This window comes from Protopterus annectens, chromosome 10.part0, assembly GCF_019279795.1.
Source record: "Protopterus annectens isolate FY-2018-M chromosome 10.part0, PAN1.0, whole genome shotgun sequence".
Taxonomy (NCBI): domain Eukaryota; kingdom Metazoa; phylum Chordata; order Ceratodontiformes; family Protopteridae; genus Protopterus; species Protopterus annectens.
In genome coordinates, this window is record NC_056744.1 from 1,528,286,252 (window position 1) to 1,528,305,305 (window position 19,054).

Consider the following 19,054-nt stretch of genomic DNA (forward strand, 5'->3'; position numbering starts at 1 on the left):
TTCCTTTTTTCTTTTTCGTCTTATTTTCTTTTTGTTACATGGAGTTCATGTCACCCAAGAAGGGAAATTTTAGTGTGGGGGGCAGATTCCCTATAAAGATCATCAAGAACAGTGCCTTTTTTGTTTGGGTACTTCCCACGACCATACCTCCTGAAGTATTTGCAAAGTGTGCCTAAGACTCTCAGAAGCTGGTTGTATTCCCTACCCATTTACCTTGAGAATCAGAGGTTTAAACAGTTAGCCCAGGGTACCATGGCAGAATTGATTAACCCCTGTTGTTCTTCCATTAGTTAAGAAGACAACCACAGAATCTTGGCTGGATTCCTTGGCTATCCAGCCTCCACCGGACATCCCTCTGGAAGCAGGTGATAGCTCTGTAGGCCACCCAATATCAACTTCAGATTCCTCTGCCATGACCCTGCCAGAAGTTGGCATGGATCCTTCTTTTCACAAGTCCTCAGAGGCTTTGAAGGCATCTGCTACAGATGTTGAAGGGGAAGCACGGTTGATTATCTCAGATATCCCTAGTGGGATTCTGCAGAGTTTGATCAAGGAAGAGGTTTTGGGTACCCTTATTAAATATACTGTCAGTGCTCTGAACCCCCATTGTTTGTTAGGGCTGATGTCCATAACAAGGAGAAACAGAAGACTAAACATTCTTCTGTACATCTTTAAGGATCACCAAAGGGAATGGCAGGAGTTCTGTCAAGGCCTGTTTAATGATTTAATGGCTCTGAAGCCTCCCTGTGGGGTTTCTGTTCCTACTCCTCCATGGACTTCAACTCCCTTTCAAAATGCCTAGGGAACCTGATTCCTTGGGTGAGGATTCAGAGCCTGATGATAGGTCTTTTTCTTATTCATCTCAGATGCCTTCTCCTTTGGCTTCCTTTGGCTTATGGATCTGATGAAGAGGAGTCCATTAGTCCTGAGTCTCTTTAGAGGAGGTGTCTTTTGAAGACACAGTAGCCAAAATGATGGAATATTTTTAAGTGGAACTCTTCTCAAGTATATGATCCAGAAAAGGTATTATGAATTGCTTCAGGTGGACACTCATAAGCCTTCAGCAATTCATCCTGTGTTGGCTGCTTTGTTAGACACTTTATAGCTGCTTCTAAGACTCCTGACTCTCAGCCTCCTGCTCCTAAGATACCTGACAGGTTCTATAAAACTCCTGAGGATTGTCAATTCCTTTTTAAATGTCCTTGAATTGATTCTGCTGTGGTGTCAGTCTCCTCAGACAAGCCTTTTAAGCTTATGCCCTTGACTAAGCTTTTGCCTTCAGATAAGGATAATAGGGCCATGGAGAGAATTGGTAAGAAGGTTTATACTGTCTCTACTTTGTCTTTTGTGGCTATCAATAAGCAGACACTCATGGCCAGGTATGCTCTGGGCTTGATTTCCCAGGCTAGTCAGGTTATTTCAGAACTCCCTGATTCTGAAGGCAAGTCTTATGCTTTATCTATTTTAGGTTTTACCTTACAGGTGGCTCGCCACTGTATCAGGTACAGCTATGAAGCTGCTGATGCCTCTTCCAGAGCTGCTGCCTTTGGGTCTGTCTTGAATCATTACTCTTGGCTTTATCTACATCTTTCCATGAAGACATTAAGGCCAAATTGTTGGATGCTCCTTTGGACAGCAAAAATCTTTTTAGGATTGCTGATGATGATATGGTTAAGTCTCGTAAGAAAAAAGGTAAAGCTTTGTAGGTTCTTAAATATATTTTTGTGTCCCCTGTTCCTAAGTTCTAGAGGAACTATCCTACTAGGTCAGCTTTTGTTTGTAGGCAGCCCCGTCAAGTCTCTAAATGCAGAAAGGGTAGTAGGCAAGCTCCTCCTTCTAAGTCTTTTCAGGCTGCTGGGGTCCAGAACCCTCCTTTATCAGACAAACCAGCTTCCCTTTGACATTTTGCTTCTTGTCCCTTCAACTCTCCCCTTGTCTTCCAAACTGGCAACTCATCTCCTCAGATTCTTGGATTCTGTCCATCATCTGTCAGGGTTACTTCATGGTGTTGAAGTCTCTACTTCCTTCTTCAGGGATTTCTCAACATCCTCGAGAACAGTTTCCTCACTTTTTAGAGGTTCTTGGGTCTCTGATGGACCAAGGAACTATGGAGCTTGTCCCTGCTTCTCAACTAGGAAAGGGACTCTAATCCATAATGTTCCTGGTTCCTCAAAAGAAGGGCACTTAGAGACCTATTATGGATCTCAACTTACTCATTACTTTTTGCAAGGTTCCTTCCTTTTGGATGCTTTCTCTTCAAATCCTGTTTCCTCTCTTACTGTCCCACGCTTTTCTGGTCTCCTTGGATCTGAAGGATGCTTACCTTTATACTCCTATTCACCCTCTTTTCAGGAAGTATTTGCATTTTTCTGGTTCTTCCTCTCATTTTCAGTTCTCTGCTTTGCCCTTTGACCTCTCTCCTGCCACAAGACTCTTAACAAAATGCCCAGCTCCTATGACTGCCTTCAGCAGGCTCTAAGGTTTTTCCTTATTTGGACGACCTGTTGATTCAGGCTCCTTCTCCCAGTTGCCAGATATAGGCTCTGGAGTTCAACACATATCTCCTTCAGAGTCTGGAGTTCACTATCAATTTCCAAAAGTCTACCCTGTAGATTCTTAGGATTCTAAACTCTCGTTCCCTCCTAAGATTAAAGAGAGTCAAATCAAAACATGCCTGCTGGCTGACAAAGGCCACTAAGCAAATCATGTCCTCTAGGGACAAAGCATGGAAAATATGGCAAAAAAACAAAACACCCTCTAACCTAATGCAATACAAACAACTTCACAATCAAGCAAAACATTTAGTGTTCAGAAGCAAAAAGAGAGTACTTACTATCTATACACGATCAGCACAAACACAATCTGAAAAAACTCTGGGGAGCAATTAATGCCTTACTCCACCCAGGTACTAACAACACCCCATACCCAAACCCAGATAAAACTCCTTCTGAAACAGCTACTCTATATACGCTATTCAACACATACTTTATAGACACCATCACCAACCTAACTACTACCTTCCCCCCCCATCTCCCCTGACACTTCAAATCCTCCATCCATCCATTACACCTCAAACACCACACCCATCTTCTCATTATCTCGCATTACCACTTCCACCATCCAAAAACTACATCATAAACTCAAACCTTGCACTAATGCTACTGACGATCTACCTGCAGAATACCTACAACTAGCAGCCCCTTCCATAGCCTACCCTATCAGTATACTCCTTAACAGGTCCATTTAAGAATCCTGTATACCAGACATCTGGAAAAAATCATTTGTAATTCCTTTACATAAAGGCAGCAACAACTTTAACATTTCAAACTTCCGTCTCATTGTCATTCTTTCCCCCATCTCTAAAATATTAGAGAAGTGCATCCATACACAGCTCATAAATCATCTAGTTAATCACCAACTGCTTTCTCCTAAACAGCATGGCTTTAGGCCGGGACATAGCACAAATACCACCCTCATCTCTTTCTTAGACACAATAAATAGAGCCTGTGACACTGGCTCCTTAGTCTCAGTTCTCTTTCTCGATCTATCTAAGACATTCAACACCATTTCTCATTCCCTGCTACTCAACAAGCTCTCCAACCTTAATCTATCTCCCCCCACTCTGCAATGGTTTACTAACTATCTCAAAAATAGGCAGCAATCCTCTAAATGGCAAAACTCTTCCTCCCCTTTCATTACTGCTAACACAAATCCCCCCCAATTATCTATTCTAGGCCTTCTCCTTTTTAGCATTCATCAATAACTTCCATCAAACCCTTACTCATAGTACCGTCATCAAATATACTGATGACTCTACTATCATCTCCTCCTCAAAATCTCCCATCAAATTACAGCAACTTACCCAAGAAGTATTAACTTCTACTGAGCAATGGATGTCCCAGAACCACCTTGCCCTTAACCCCAACAAAACAAAACTTTTATTATTCACCCCCACAAAAATTAGCACCATTGACAAATCTCTGCTTACAGTTACTTCAAATGACAATACTATCATATATGTCGTCTCCAGTACCAAACTGCTAGGCATCATCACTGAAGACAAACTAACCTTTGATCTTCATATCCACAGCAACATCAAAAAAACCCACCAAAGCTAGGTGCCCTATATCATCACAACTATTTCCTCAGTCTCACTGCCAAAAGACCCTTGCCACATACTTTCTACTATCAACACTGCTTTATGGTGCTCCCATCCTTACCAACCTACAATCTTCCCTAAAAAGCAAGCTTGATTCCTGGTATAATAAAGTTGCCAAATTTGCCACAAACTCTAATACACTGCTCTGCATTGCATCAACGAAATTGGCTAGAATACTACCACCAACTTACTTACCTTCAACTAACTAAAGCCCACAAAATAATCTACCAACCTGAACAGTGCCCTTCCCTCTCAGCTATGCTGACCATGTACCAGCCCAATCGCCACCTTAGGTTGCTGGCCATAGAAAAACCCAAACTATCAGCCGGCCAAATGCTGTATCCCTACACTGTCATTAAGTTATGGAATGATCTTCCTCCTTCACTCAGATCAATTATTAAGTCTGATTCTTTTAAGAAATCCCTAAAATTACACTTAGTCTCTAACTGGCTATGCTCTTGTACCCCATAGATAAATCCCATCCCCTAATATTCCTCTGTAGAATCCCTCTCTGTCTCAATTTCTCTAAACTTTCCCACTCTTTCTCAATAACTTCTTACATTGCTCTCTCATGCCTCTGCAGCCTAATACATTCTGTTCACCCCCTCTACACCCCGAACTCATCACCACTTTGCTTTGAACCCTGCATGCTCACATGTATATGCTATTTTCTTGTTCAACTTTCATACACTTCTAAGTTACTACATTCTTCTGTTTCCACTTATGCCCTCACTTTCAAAATGCTTCCGCTTTGTATGGAATATTAATGCCATATCTGCAATTTTATATATGCCTATCAATTGTATGTAGTAACGTGTTTATTAACTGTATGTTGTAATGTGTCCATTTTTTAATTATGCATCAACAATGTTTTTATTAGTTAAATGTAACAATGTGAGCTTTTCTCCCCGGGCCTCCACTGAAAATGGGCTCCTCTAGGCCCAGTGGACTTTCCTGGCCAACATATGCAATAAATAAATACATGTGTATCTTGGCTGCAGGTTTCAGAGAGTACGAATGCTGGCCTCTGTTCTACCTCCAAAAGTTTTGTCATCAAAACTCTTTTTTTCTACTTGAGTGTTTGCCTCCTTCTCTGTAACTTAAGTAAACTGACTCTTACACTAAGAGCTATAATACTTACCTTATAGCTTTAGGACACCTTAGGAAACCTTGTAAACTGCAAGAGGACTTTCCCGGCCAACAAATGCAACAAATAAATAAATGTGTATCTTGGCTGCAGGTTTCAGAGAGTACGAATGCTGGCCTCTGTTCTACCTCCAAAAGTTTTGTCATCAAAACTCTTTTTTTCTACTTGAGTGTTTGCCTCCTTCCCTGTAACTTAAGTAAACTGACTCTTACATTAAGAGCTAAAATACTTACCTTATAGCTTTAGGATACCTTAGGAAACCTTGTAAACTGCAATAGCCCCACTATGCTCGGGCTCTCTTCGCTCCCCTCCCTGCCCCCAATTTCCTCCCGCCCCCAGTACCTCTAACTTTATAGTACTATAGCCACTCCCCCACTTTCTAGAGCCTATCTGTTTTCCTCTAGGATAATTCCCCACACCCCTCATTCTTCTACCTACATTTTAATAGCAACTATTAGCTTTCATCTGGCATTCTCCCATCCCCCTTCCATTACCTTTACCTCACCACTCTATCTTCTGGTGTTGCATCACCAGGTAAAACAGTTCCTTAACTCACTAGCTGAATCACAGATAATGATATACTCCTCTTTACTGCCCCTCTTGTTCGCACCATACCTCCTTACCTTGTATGAAAACCAGTTTCTTAAGGGATTTCGGGTCCCAAAAGGCCATACTATCACCCCAGCTGTAAATCCTTCCACCTTCAACCATACTTACAGTACCAGATCCTATCCAACATCTTGTTCAGTCTATCAACATCTCAACCCCAGGCACATTAGCTCTAGATCCAAACACTACCACAAACTAATAAACAAATTCCTGAAGTTCATCACCAAGTATAGACTCAACCTAATACTTGGTGGTGATATTCACCCCAACCCTGGCCCACTCACTTCAGATACACATACCCCCTCTACTTGTAATCTAAGCTACAAACCTACAATTTATAGTCCAACTAACTCTCTCCTAGTCTGTCATCTCAATATTAGAAGCATTAATAACAAGGTACATGAATTGCATGCACTTCTGGATGTCCACTCCCCTGAGATTCTCTGTTTATCTGAAATCTGGTTAAAACCTAACACTACAGACAATGAAGTGTTACCACCTGGGTACAACATACACAGGCTGGATCGTGCTTCGAGGAAGGGGGGTGGGGTAGCTGTACTCTATAAATCTGAGTTGAATGTCACCATAGATGTAATACAACCACCTCAGAGATTCTTACCACCAAATTGCAACTTAATAAAAATAAATGCATTAATATCATCTGTATGTACATTCCCTCAGGTAACAATATATCTGCACTTGAAGATATCCTGCACTAGCTATCATGTCACTACCCCCATGAAACCCTACTACTTGGAGACTTTAACATAGACTGGGGCACCTGTTCCTCAGAATCCCCAACCACCCATATTATCCTGAATGCATTTACACAAATTATATCCACCCCTACCAGGATATGTAAACCCAACCACAAAAGAAAGCATACTTGACTGGGTACTCATAAATAGTCACCCCCAACTGTACACCTCTGGTACCCTCCTTAATGGCCTAAGCGATCACCTTTTCACATATGTAATTAAGCACAAAATCATTAATTCCCAACAACTCTTACTCAGAAAGGTTAGAAACAATAAAAACTTTGATCCTGCCAAATTCCAACAAGAACTAAACTCATGTAATTGGTCTATTCTAAAACACCTCCCCTTAGAGGAAGCAGTAGCATACTTTAACAACAAATTCCTTGAGATCCTTGATTTGCATGCACCTGTTCGTTCAAAGAGAACCAAGGCAAAAACTGCGCCATGGCTTTCTAAAGAGTCTAAACTCAAAAAGACCCTAAGAAACAAAGCATGGGCTTTATGGCATTCTTCTAAAAACCCTCAAGATCACATTAAATACAGGCAATCCAGGAACAAAACCAAAAAATCAATTTTACAAGACAAAAAAACAATACTACTGTAATTTACAGACAGTAAATCAAAATAACCCTCAGAAGTTTTGGGCAGGTTTAAATAATCTACTACATCCTGGACAAACTTCAAACCCCAATCCCTGCTGCTACTATTGAGAAAACCCCTGAAGATGTTTCTGACAGTTTTAACCAATTCTTTACTGAGACAATTCAAGCCCTAGCTAGCCAACTACCTCCTAGCTCCCCTGGTCCTGAAAGCAGCACGCCTAGAAACCTACTTGCATTCAGCTTCCAACCAGTCACCACTTCACTTATCCGTACCTTGATCAAAAAATTAAAACCCACTACACTTTCTGCTGATCAACTCCCTTCCAAGTATCTACAAAAATCAACTGATGCTATTGCTTACCCCATCTCAATACTAATCAACTGAACCACAGTAGAAGCTAAAATTCCCATCATCTGGAAAATATCCTATGTAATCCCACTTGACAAAGGAGGCAGCTCTACTGAATTCTCAAATTATAGGCCAATAGCTATATTCTCTCTACTTGCAAAGATTATGGAAAAATGTATTCATAGACAACTCATGCACCACCTAATCCAGAATCACCTTATAGCAGACACTCAGCATGGCTTTCATCCTCATCACAGCACTACTTCAGCCCTCCTAGCTTTTACCAACACCATAAACCATAATCGCAACAATAATTATATATCCTCAGCCCTCTTCTTGGATCTTTCCAAGGCATTCAATATGGTTGATCACCAACATTTAATCCACACCCTGAAAACATTCTGTCTAGATACTAGAGCCCTTCAGTGGTTTCAATCCTACCTGAATGTTCGACAGCAGGCTGTCCTCTGGCAGAACAAACTCTCTAACTTTCTACCTAACACCCTTGGAGTACCACAAGGCTCTATACTAGGGACCTTGCTGTTCTCCATCTTCATTAGCGACCTTTATACTGTCATCCCAAAAGTCAGCTGTATCCAATATGCTGATGACTATACTCTGATTTGCTCAGCCACATCTCCAGTAGAGTTATGGTCAGCTACCCAGACCACCTTTAATACAATAGAAAACTGGCTTTCTGAACATCGTCTGATCCTAAATCCCCAATAAACTAAAATGCTGTTATTTTCACCAACACGTAGGTCTACTGCTTTCACCTTTACCATAAATTCAAATGATGGCACAATAATCTCCCCTGACCCTTCTACAAAACTATTAGGTGTCATCATAAACAATAATTTAAAATTCAACCTACATGTTAACCAAACTATCAAAACCATCAATAAAAAACTAGGGTCACTTTACAGAATAAAAGCCTTCCAAACCCCTCCAGCTAAAATTGCCATAGCTCGCTCTCACCTTCTTTCAACCCTTCTGTATGCATCCCCTCTACTCTTGAATTTAAACAAGACTGTCCTTAACAAACTCTCAATTTGCTACAACCACATTGCCAGGTTTGCTACTGGGCTGCCTTTTAGGACACATCATTGCATCAATCTAAATCAGCTTGGGTGGCTTGAACTACCCAGCCTAATCCAATATAACCAACTGATTATGGCCTATAAAATCCTCTATAATCTGGACAATACTCCTGCACTTAAAAATATTATCACCCCCTATAACAATCCTAGATCGCTTTGATCCTCTAACAAACTACTAATTCAGACTAGCAAAATTAATAACACAGCTGGTGACTCTCTCTTTGCAAACTCTGTAAGTAGATCCTGGAACTCTCTTCCAGCTGATATTACCTTACTTTCCACCTTAGGTCAATTTAAAACTAGACTCAAACAACATTTGTCACTTAACTGGCTATGTCAATGTATCAAGCCTGGCTAACTCTCTCTAGAATGTGTAAAAATCTGTTAACCAATTTACTGTGTAATTTAATTTAATCCTGACTTGCGCGCAGGATTAACTCTAACCTGTGGAACTTGTTTAACTTGCTTACTTATGTAATCTCTGTAAATAGTCTGTAATATGTAATACTGGTATTATGTAATGCTGTATCTGCTTACCCTTGGAGTTGTTCTCCCCAGGCCTCCACTGAAAATGGACATACATCCAGTCGGACTATCCCAGTCAACAAATGTAAAATAAAACAAATAAATAAATAAATAAAAATCAACAGCTTTCTTTCAGTCTCTTCTTTCTCTGACTGCTATTCCAGCCAGACAGTTTCTTCAGGTCCTGAGTTTTGTGGTCTCTTCTCTTCCATTGTTCCCTCTTGCTATATTGCATACGCAGGAGAAAAAAATGGTACCTAAAGTCAGGTTGGCTGCAACATTGTAACCCTCTGGATTTCAGCATACCTGTTCTTCCTTGTCTCAATGGAAAATTCAATTGTTGTTTACAAATATTACCCTCAACCCAAGCATCCCCTTTTAGCCTCAAGTTCCTTGTCAAGATCTATTTACCAATGACTCATACATGGGGTAGGGGGCTTCCTGGGGTCGCCTAAAGGATCAGGATCTCTAGCCCCGCCCATCAGTACTCAGACCATATCAGTATCAAAGAGATGACAGGTCTGATTCTGGCCCATCAGGCTTTCACCCCATTTTCTCTCTCCAGATCCTTTGAAGATTTACACAGACAACACCACAGTGATATGCTTTGTCAAAAAGCAGGGGGCTGAAATTCTTACCTTCTCTGCAGGCCGGCTCTTCAGGCTGGGATCTGACTATCAGTTATCAGCTAACTCTTCTGGCAGTGTACATTCCTTCAGAGCACAATCTAATGGCAGACTTTCTGAGCAGGTCCAAACTGCAGGCTCACTAATGGATGCTTCACAGAGACATATTTCTGGACAAAGTCCATCTGTGGGGAATTTCTCCGGTAGATCTTTTTTCCTCCCTTCTGAATAGGCAGCTCCCTTGTATCGGTTCCAAACTGCCATGCCATCTGGCATGGAAGATGGACACCCTTTCTTTTCCTTGGAAGGGGGTGTTTCTTTATGTTGCCCCTCCTCTTCCTATACTTTCAAGAATGCTGTAGAAGATTCATCTGGACTTCCCAGAAGTCTTGCTCATGATTCCTTTTTGGCCCAGGCAGAACTGGTTCCACCTCTTAATGCATCTGACAAAGGGCAATCACCACAACTTAAATCACTCGTTGGACTTCCTCACACAGGACAAGGATTCACTCATTCATCCTCACTTTTCCACTCTTCAACTGACACTGTGGGTGATAGGGTTTTGATCCCTTTCAGGTACTTCTTTTCTGAGGACGTGCTCAAAGTTTTACAGAAGGTAAGGAAGCCTGCAATCAGAAAGTCTTATATGTCCAAATGGAAAAGATTTTCTGTCCAATGTCATACTCATAGTCAAGATCCTTTTCCACTGGGGGGGGGTCCCTTTGGTTCTCTCCTATTTGTGTGAATAATTGCTCAAGTCTGCCTTGACCTATTCTTCTGGAAGGCCCATTTGTCTGATATTCCTGTTTGTCTACCATTGAGTCCTCCTTTGGCTTCTCATTTTGAGGTCAAACAATTTCTTAAAGGGGTTCTGCATCTTAGACCCCCCCAAGGAAGCCTATTCCTCCTCCTTAGGACCTTCATTTTGCTTTCAGAAAAATTGGCTCAGGCTCCTTTTGAGCATGCAGTTTAATCTTCTTTGCAACATTGAACCTGGAAGACTGTTTTGTTTCTTTCTCTTACCTCTGCTCAGAGGGTTTCTGAGCTTCAAGCCCTCATGGCCATTCCTCTTTTTTTTTCATGGAGACAGAGTGTCTCTTTGTAGTAATCCTTATTTTCTGCCCAAGGGTGTTAATGAGTTGTTCTTAAATCAGGCAGTACAACTCCCTTCCATTTTTCTTTCTCCACAGTCTGCTAGAGAGAGAGTCTGGTATACCTTGGATTTGCACAAACAGCTCAGGTATTATTTGGATAAAACTAAGTCCATTTATACATCTGACCATCTTTTTGGTTCTTTTCATCCAAGGACTATGGGTTTAGCTGTTCCCATGCAACCCATCTCCTGCTGGATTTCTAAGGTCATTTCATGTTGCTATTCTTTTCATCGTAAGGGTCGGTCTACTTCCATTAGAGCTCATTCCACGCAGGCTGTTGCCTCTGTTGGTGCCTTCTTCAAGAGCTTGTTACATCAATTCCATCCCTGAACCTGCTCCTCAGTGCATACCTTTATTAAGCATTATAAATTGGATATGCTTTCCAAAATCAGTGCAGGTTTTGCTAGAGCCATTATGCATGGATTTGTTGAGGGCTCTTCCCAGCCTTTCTCCTCCCAATACTTTTTTTGAGCTTTTGTAGTCTTCCTACAGTGAAGAATACTGCAACAGTGATATATAAGGACATAGTACAGTTGTGTAAGTCTTACCATAACAGTAGATACCCTTCTCTTCATAGTTGTAGAAATCGGTCTCTCTTTCCATCCCCTTTTTTTTTTCTTTTGGGCTTTGATTTGGTTACCCTCCAGGCAAAGGGTCTCCCCCTTTTTCTTCTGCATTTTCTGTACTTGGATGTGTATAGCATCCTTTTTTGTCCTAAGAAGATTGTTCTTTACTGGGGTAATTCAGTTCTGGGTAACTGCATTCGTACATCACATAAGTGGAGACAAAGGTGCCGCAAAGAGCACAGCTCCAACTAAAAACAAATCAAAATGAAGCACCAGGAGCTGCAATGAGTACAGAGAGTACCAAACTTTAATAAATACATGAAAAATAAGCAAATTAACTTTCACACTAAACGCTTAACTTTCTCACCACATTTTTCATTCCAAATGGAACTTCTACAGACGATACATTAAAAATCATACATCACCTTTATGCCTTACATCTTGTGTGGGGAGCATATGTGTGACATATGACACATATAAAATTGCCGGGCATTAGACTATCTTTGGTAAGACATACTAAAGTTACAAATACTACAACAGTGAAGAGAAGGAAATCTGCTGTTATGGTAAGATTTTACACTTCTGTACTATTCTGGTTGAATCAGCACAGCTAATATGATTTCATATTGTTATTTGTGCTATTTATTGCTCAATCAGTAAAAAAACGTTCTGAACAAATGTTTGTGCCTTGGTGACTGCAAGAAGTGTGTAGCGCTCTAAAGGAGATTCACAGAAAGCTACTGGCAGTGGTCTGTAGTTAAGACCAAAACATCAAAAAAGCACTTCACCTGGAATTTAATGCAGTTATTAATTATGTGATTTTGAATTACTAATACCAATAATTTGTAAAGGCAACAAGACTGACTTTTAGTCTGACTTGATTAACTTTATTTAGAGTATGCGATCTAATATCACATCTTAAGAAAAATACATAGCAAGTTGTTTTACAGTATTTTATTTCATTGATTTACATCAATTATAGATTTGTAGAAACACTGACACTTAAGGAAGGGTACAGAATTAGTCCCTTGATATACATTACATTTGATTACCGGGATCAAGCCATGCAAATCATAATGAAGGGAATTCCTGCACTACATTGTAATAAATTTAGTTGATGGACTTGAGACATTTGATACTAAACATACCCAGCCTGCACCTATCATCTACTTGTTACCCCAATATAACCTTTCCTCTCCAGCTGGGCTGTTACTTCTTAGGTCACTGCAAGCCTAACTTTGACTGTGCATATTGTATGTGCAAATTATTTGTCACATTACACTGTAATGAAGGAATTTTAAGGATCCATAATAGAATGACATTCCTGAGATTGCTGGCATTTTTTTTTTATTTACTAAAGAAATTCCAAATGCAGGGACATTGTACGTGCAGCTGTACCTCAGCTTTTTAAGGGTGACTAATCAGCTAAAGCCAGCATTTGCTTGTGCATGTCACTGCATTGCCTCTTACATTTTACATCTTTATCTGAGAGTAAAACTGAGCAGGTCAACCTTGTAAAAGGAGTAAGGGCTCAGAAAGATTTGATCGGTAAACATTTTTAATGCTCCCCACTCTCTATTCATTTATTGTGTCTCCCTAACTTCTACCATCTTTCTTCTGAAACCACCCCTCCCCAAAAAGACACCCCGATGACTCTTTATCAATGATCTCACACATATCCATAAACTGGGTGCACCGACTGGATTGTTGGGAAGCACAGCCATACCAGCTGCAGACATTAAAAGTGGAAAGCAAGGCTCAGTGAATAAATGTGATATGAATGCTGGTATCACCATCATCAGACATCCACATAACAACCCCCCAATCATCAGAAATCATTTCTACTTCAGGATTCCTGGTATGTACAATACAGAGTAGGACAGGAGAACAGGCAGAAGATGCCTTACCTCCCAGAACACTTTCAGATGTTTGGACACATTTTTAAACTCAGGTTACTGACAACACAGAACACCCCCCACCCCGTGTCAGTGGATTCGCTTATTAAAATACTCTTAATAATCAAACTTGTTCAGTTTCAGGCAGCCGTACTGATTTGGGGGTTTTAAGGGGATTTTCACAAGCACTTGTGTGGAATCTATGGAACTGAATTATTTAATAGCCCTAAGGAAAGAGCAAGTTCAAAACTGAAAAATAAGCACAAAACCAGCTGTAACCCATACTTAATGTTTAAATGGTGAATCACTTAACAATTCATGGGCATCGTGACCTAATATAAAATCATTTGGCTTGGAAAGAGAAACAGGTTTTCACCTGGTAAGAGCTCAACATAAAAAAACGGACTTCTTTTTTTCACTTATACCTGTATTATAAATATTTTAATATCTCTCCAAAGGCATTTTGAAAGCATTATACTATTTAGAAACGTCTTATGTTACCGAGCTTTATTCTGCATTTTTTTACTTCCTTCTTTGCACATAATAAAGACACCACAACTCCACAACCATATCTCAGACTTCTTGTCCTGTTGTCTGTTTTTCCAACCTGGGCATCATGATGTCTTTTTTTTTAGTTCATAGGATGATACTAGGCTATTGGCCCAGAGGCCTTAATAAGCCTAGCCAAGAATTTCACCCATGCTCCCACAAAGTCAGCACCTGTTTTCTCTGTCCAACTGTTTGATAACTGGAGATGTAAAAGATAGTATAGAAACTTGAGAAGCTTCAGCTTCTAATGAAGGAATGTCAACAATTAATTTCTCTTATTATCAAGCGACAATAGCAAAAATTTAAAAGTGTAAGCCTACCTGTTCACTATTCTGAAAGCCAAGGTGGAAGAGGTATAAACATTCTTCCTAATCCTATCAAAGGCCTTTCCCAGTTTTCAGAAGGGATAGCATTGGCTGCCATAATAAGTTTGGCAGAAGCTGACTTTAACAAAACAATTACTGCAGAATATGACCTGAAGTTATCAAACAGGAATGTGTGTCAGGAGCACTTTACACCATGTATCTGATTTTCTTGAAGTATGCAACTGACTGTTAGGCAAACTGCTAGCTGACAATACATAAAAGCATATTCTAAAGCTGGCAACACACGAGGAACAGATGCAAGTAGAGGAAATCCACCTGTAACAATTCACAATATCTCGGTAGAGATTTTGGGATTTCTTTTTGTTCCCAATGAAATAATTCCCTCGTTTTGACAATGGTATCAGAAAAACAGCCTTTTCTGAAAGGGAGACTGAAGAAAAACTTTCCTTAGAGTTAGATTCCCTATACTAAGGAGATGAAATTTGAGATAAAAGTTGAGAAACATGGACCCAATCCAAATGTTGTCCCTCAAACTGTGAAGCTGTATCTGAGTGACAAAGAGACAGAGAGAGAGAGAGAGAGAGAGAGAGAGAGAGAGAGAGAGAAGAAAATCTTCTACTTTTAAATGGAGGAGAAGACTCAGCATTTAGAAAGTGAGAAGCTCTAAATAATCCCTTAGCAGAGTCCAGCCAATCTTTTCCATGAGTATTAGGTGAAGAAAAAGGTCTATTTTTTTGTTTTCTTTTCCCTGGAGACCCCCCCCCCCACGCCAAAAAAAAAAAAAACAGGACAGTCCCTTCCTCAAGAATGAAGCTCTTCAGGGCAGCTTAGCAAAGGAGCGTTTTCCAGTCCCTTCCCCGATGCTGGCAAGGGTGGTTCTCCCTCATCTGTACATGCCTGTCCTCTGGTCCTTAGTGGCTTCCCAAGGAGCTACACCACATGGATCAAGAGAAAGAGATGATGGCCCAAACAACAACTGATAGCCACAGTGAAGTCACCCATATGGATTACTTTTTTTTTTCTTCTTGCAGCTCTAAGAAGAATCAATAAATTTATCAGGACCCAGGTCCAATCAAGTCTTATCCATGAAAGGAGTCTCCCAGGCAGAAAAACTACTTTAAGTTGTAAAATTTAGTGTCAAACACCAAATCACACTAGCACCAGCCCCCTCACAACACTGTTATGCAGATGCAGCACACCCTTTTTTCACACAGAAAGTTAAATTAAAATAATAAATCCCCAGAGGAACCCAGGACCATCTGTCAGCCAAAAAAGGTGAATGAAAAGTGGTTAGTGGAGCTTAAAAATGTTGGTACAGAATACTGTCAGGAATAAATAGTTTTGAGGTAAAACATTTTAATGACAACCCTCAAAACCAAAAGTTCAGGTTCCTGTAAATAATATATGAAGCAATTAGCAATTTTTATCTCATAAAAGTAAATAATTTCACAGGACTCTTTTCAATGAACCATAGCTAAAAAAAAAGAAGTTATGTACCTACCATAATGTTCCATGTTAGTTGTCCTTCATCTCACCTTCTTTCTTGCTGGATGGGTTTGGAGCTGATCCTCGACTCTGACTCGGCCACTTTCTATAGCTCGAGAGCTCTTTACTGCCTCAAATCTACCCCTTATCCCAGAATGCCCAGCGTCAGCTACCTAGATCTAGTTTGAGATAGCTCACACTAGACATAATCATAGAAGATAATCCATTATTATTAAACCTGGATACACAGTAAATTGCCATGGTTTGCTTGGGAAGCAACTAATAACAAAACAAGTTAGCCAGTGAAACCATTGAAAAAACTCCTCTCAATCCTCGAGGAAGGGGGGAGGAGGGAGGGACGCAAGAAGGAAGGCGAGATGAAGGACAACTAACATGGAACGTTATGGTAGGTACATAACTTCTTTATGTTAAGTTGTCTATCTCGCCTTTGTTCTTTCTGGTTGGGACAGCGTCCCTAGCACCTAGAATCCTGGGTGGCTCATTGGAACAGACTCTTCAGAACCTTGAAACCAAAGAAAGCCCTGCCCTGGGAAACCACATCTACTCTGTAATGAGAACTAAATGAATGAGGATCTGCCCAAGTAGCTGCTGCACAAATTGAATCTATGGGCAATCTAGATTGAATAGCTACCAAAGTAGCTACTGACCTGGTTGAATGACCTTTGGGTTTTGCTGGAAGATCCTTTTGTTGCAAATGGTAGGTATGGGCAATGGTGTCTGATAACCATTTTGACAAGGTTACTTTAGAAACTGGAAGGCCTTGTTTGTTGTTAGCAAATGAAAGGAACAACTGATCTGATTTTCTCATCTCTTTAGATCTATGGAGATAGAAACGCAGTTGTCTATGCACATCCAGTTGGTGTAATCAGTACTCTGCCTTGATGGAATGACTGGGGAAAAAGACAAGAAGTTCAATGGATTGATTCAAATTGTGTTCTGAACAAACTTTAAGTAGAAAAGATGGGTTGGTTCTCAGAGAAACTCTGTCTTTGTAAAAAACTAGGTATGGAGGGTGAACACATAGTGCATGAAGTTCTGAAACATGTCTGGCAGAAGTAATAGCAGTTAGGAAGAGAGTTTTGCAAGAGAGAAATTTCAAAGAACATGATGCTGCTGGTTCAAAGGGTGGCAGTATCAAGGAGGCCAGAATCAAATTGAGATCCCAAGGTGGAAGGGGCTCTTTCACTGGGGGTCTAAGTAGAGATGTACCTCTCATGAAGGCCTTACAGAGTTTGTGAGACATTATGCTTGAGTTAAAAACTCCGATGTGAAAATTTGAAATGGCAGCTAGTTGTACTCTGATGGTAGCAGCAGCTGCACCAGATTGAAACAGTTCTGCTAAGAAATCCAAAATCTTGTGGACAGGAGCTGTAAAAGGATCTAAATTCCTGGATTCTGCCCAGTAAGAGAATCTTTTCCATTTGCTAGCATAAACTTTCCTTGTAGTTGTCTTATGGGAGGAAACAATAATATCATGCACTGCTGGAGAAATATTGGGGAGCCTGGCTAAGAGTGGAAGTGGAGTAACCAAGCTGTGAGCTTGAGAGATTGGAGAGATTGGTGTAGCCTGCCTGATCGATGAATCAAGAGGTCCGGTACTGGATCCAGAATCCAAGGCTGGGCTAGAAGGTGGGGGTGAAGGAAAGGAAACCAAATTTGTCATTTTTTTTTTTTTTATCAATTTACAGTAATACTGACCTTTCATCATTTACAGCAAATTCCTGAAAGAAAAAGAAAAAGTAATCAGAAGCAATTCACAGTTTATATATGCACATCTAAAGAGCTACAGTACATGTACATAAACAGCAATACAGAGTAACATACATGAACAAAAAGGCAAATTACAATGTGCAAGCTTTCCATGGGTAATTTGGGACTTGCAGCTTATTTTATATATATATATATATATATATATATATATATATATATCTACAAATATATCTATATCTAGATCTATATATATATATATATATATATATATATATATATATATATATATATATATAGATAGATAGATATAATATCTATATAAATATATATATATATATATATATATATATATATATATATAGATATAATATCTATATAAATATATATATATATATTTATATATACATCTATATATATAATATCTATATAAATATATATATATATATATATATATATATATCAATCTGGAGCATTTCTCCCAAGGCCTCCGCTGAAAACAGGATCTGTGGAACCCAGTCGGACTTTCCCAGTCAACAAATGTTAAATAAAATAAAAAAATAAATAAAATAAAAAAAATATATATATATATATATATATATATATATATATATATATATATATATATATATATATATATATATATATATATCGATTCACTTTAGAAGCTCAAGTTTCCAAAAACTCAAACTTCATATGGTCGAGACCATAAGTTCGAGTTTCGGAAACTCGTACTCCTAAAATGAAACATTAAAAAAAAAAAAAAAAAGTCAAACATAACTCCCCCCCCCACACTTAAATATACCAACTCCAAGATCACACTACAGTGGGGAAAAAAGGAAGTCTTCTATTCCGAGCTGTATGCAGAAGCGCAAAACGGGAGATTTCCTGTTTCCTGCTAACATCGCAAACATAATGAAAATAAGAAGTTATGTACTCACCATAACGTTCCATCTGAGTAGGTAATCTTCATTTGTTAGCAACCTTTGGGATTCGGATCCGACCTCGGATCCAAGCCGGCAGTTTTCAACAGCTTTAGATCCGAGCTCCAAGCTCCTCCCCCTACCCATAATCCCCTGCCAACCCTGACTGACCTCAGATCAAGTTTGCCCAACAGCAGAAAAGTGCTTGCAATGACTAATTCCAAGATAAAAGGATAAAACCCATGGACCTGAGTATGAGAACCTTAGCAAGTGAGGGGGCAGGAGGGAGGGACGGTTGCTAACAAATGAAGATTACCTACTCAGATGGAACATTATGGTGAGTACATAACTTCTTAATCTGAAGTAGGTAACTTCATTTGTGTAGCAACCTTTGGGAAAGAGTCCCCTGCTACCTGAACCTTGAGTGGCCTTTATGGAAGGATGTTCTGGAGAACTGCAGAGCCAAAGGATGCTCTCTCTCTGGAGATAATGTCCAATCTGTAATGATTGATAAAGGTATCAGATGAAGCCCAAGTGGCTGCCAAGCAAATGT

General features: G+C 39.8%; 1 protein-coding gene across 1 annotated transcript in view; it reads right to left on the reverse strand.

Annotated features, from left to right (window-relative positions):
* The window catches only part of LOC122814329, a 140,653-nt gene that overhangs the window by 79,537 nt on the left and 42,062 nt on the right, over positions 1-19,054 (reverse strand). Inside the window, exon 3 of the mRNA XM_044086916.1 lies at positions 17,570-17,592. Within this exon, the coding sequence (XP_043942851.1) occupies positions 17,570-17,592 (23 nt within the window). The remainder of the gene's footprint in view (positions 1-17,569; positions 17,593-19,054) is intronic.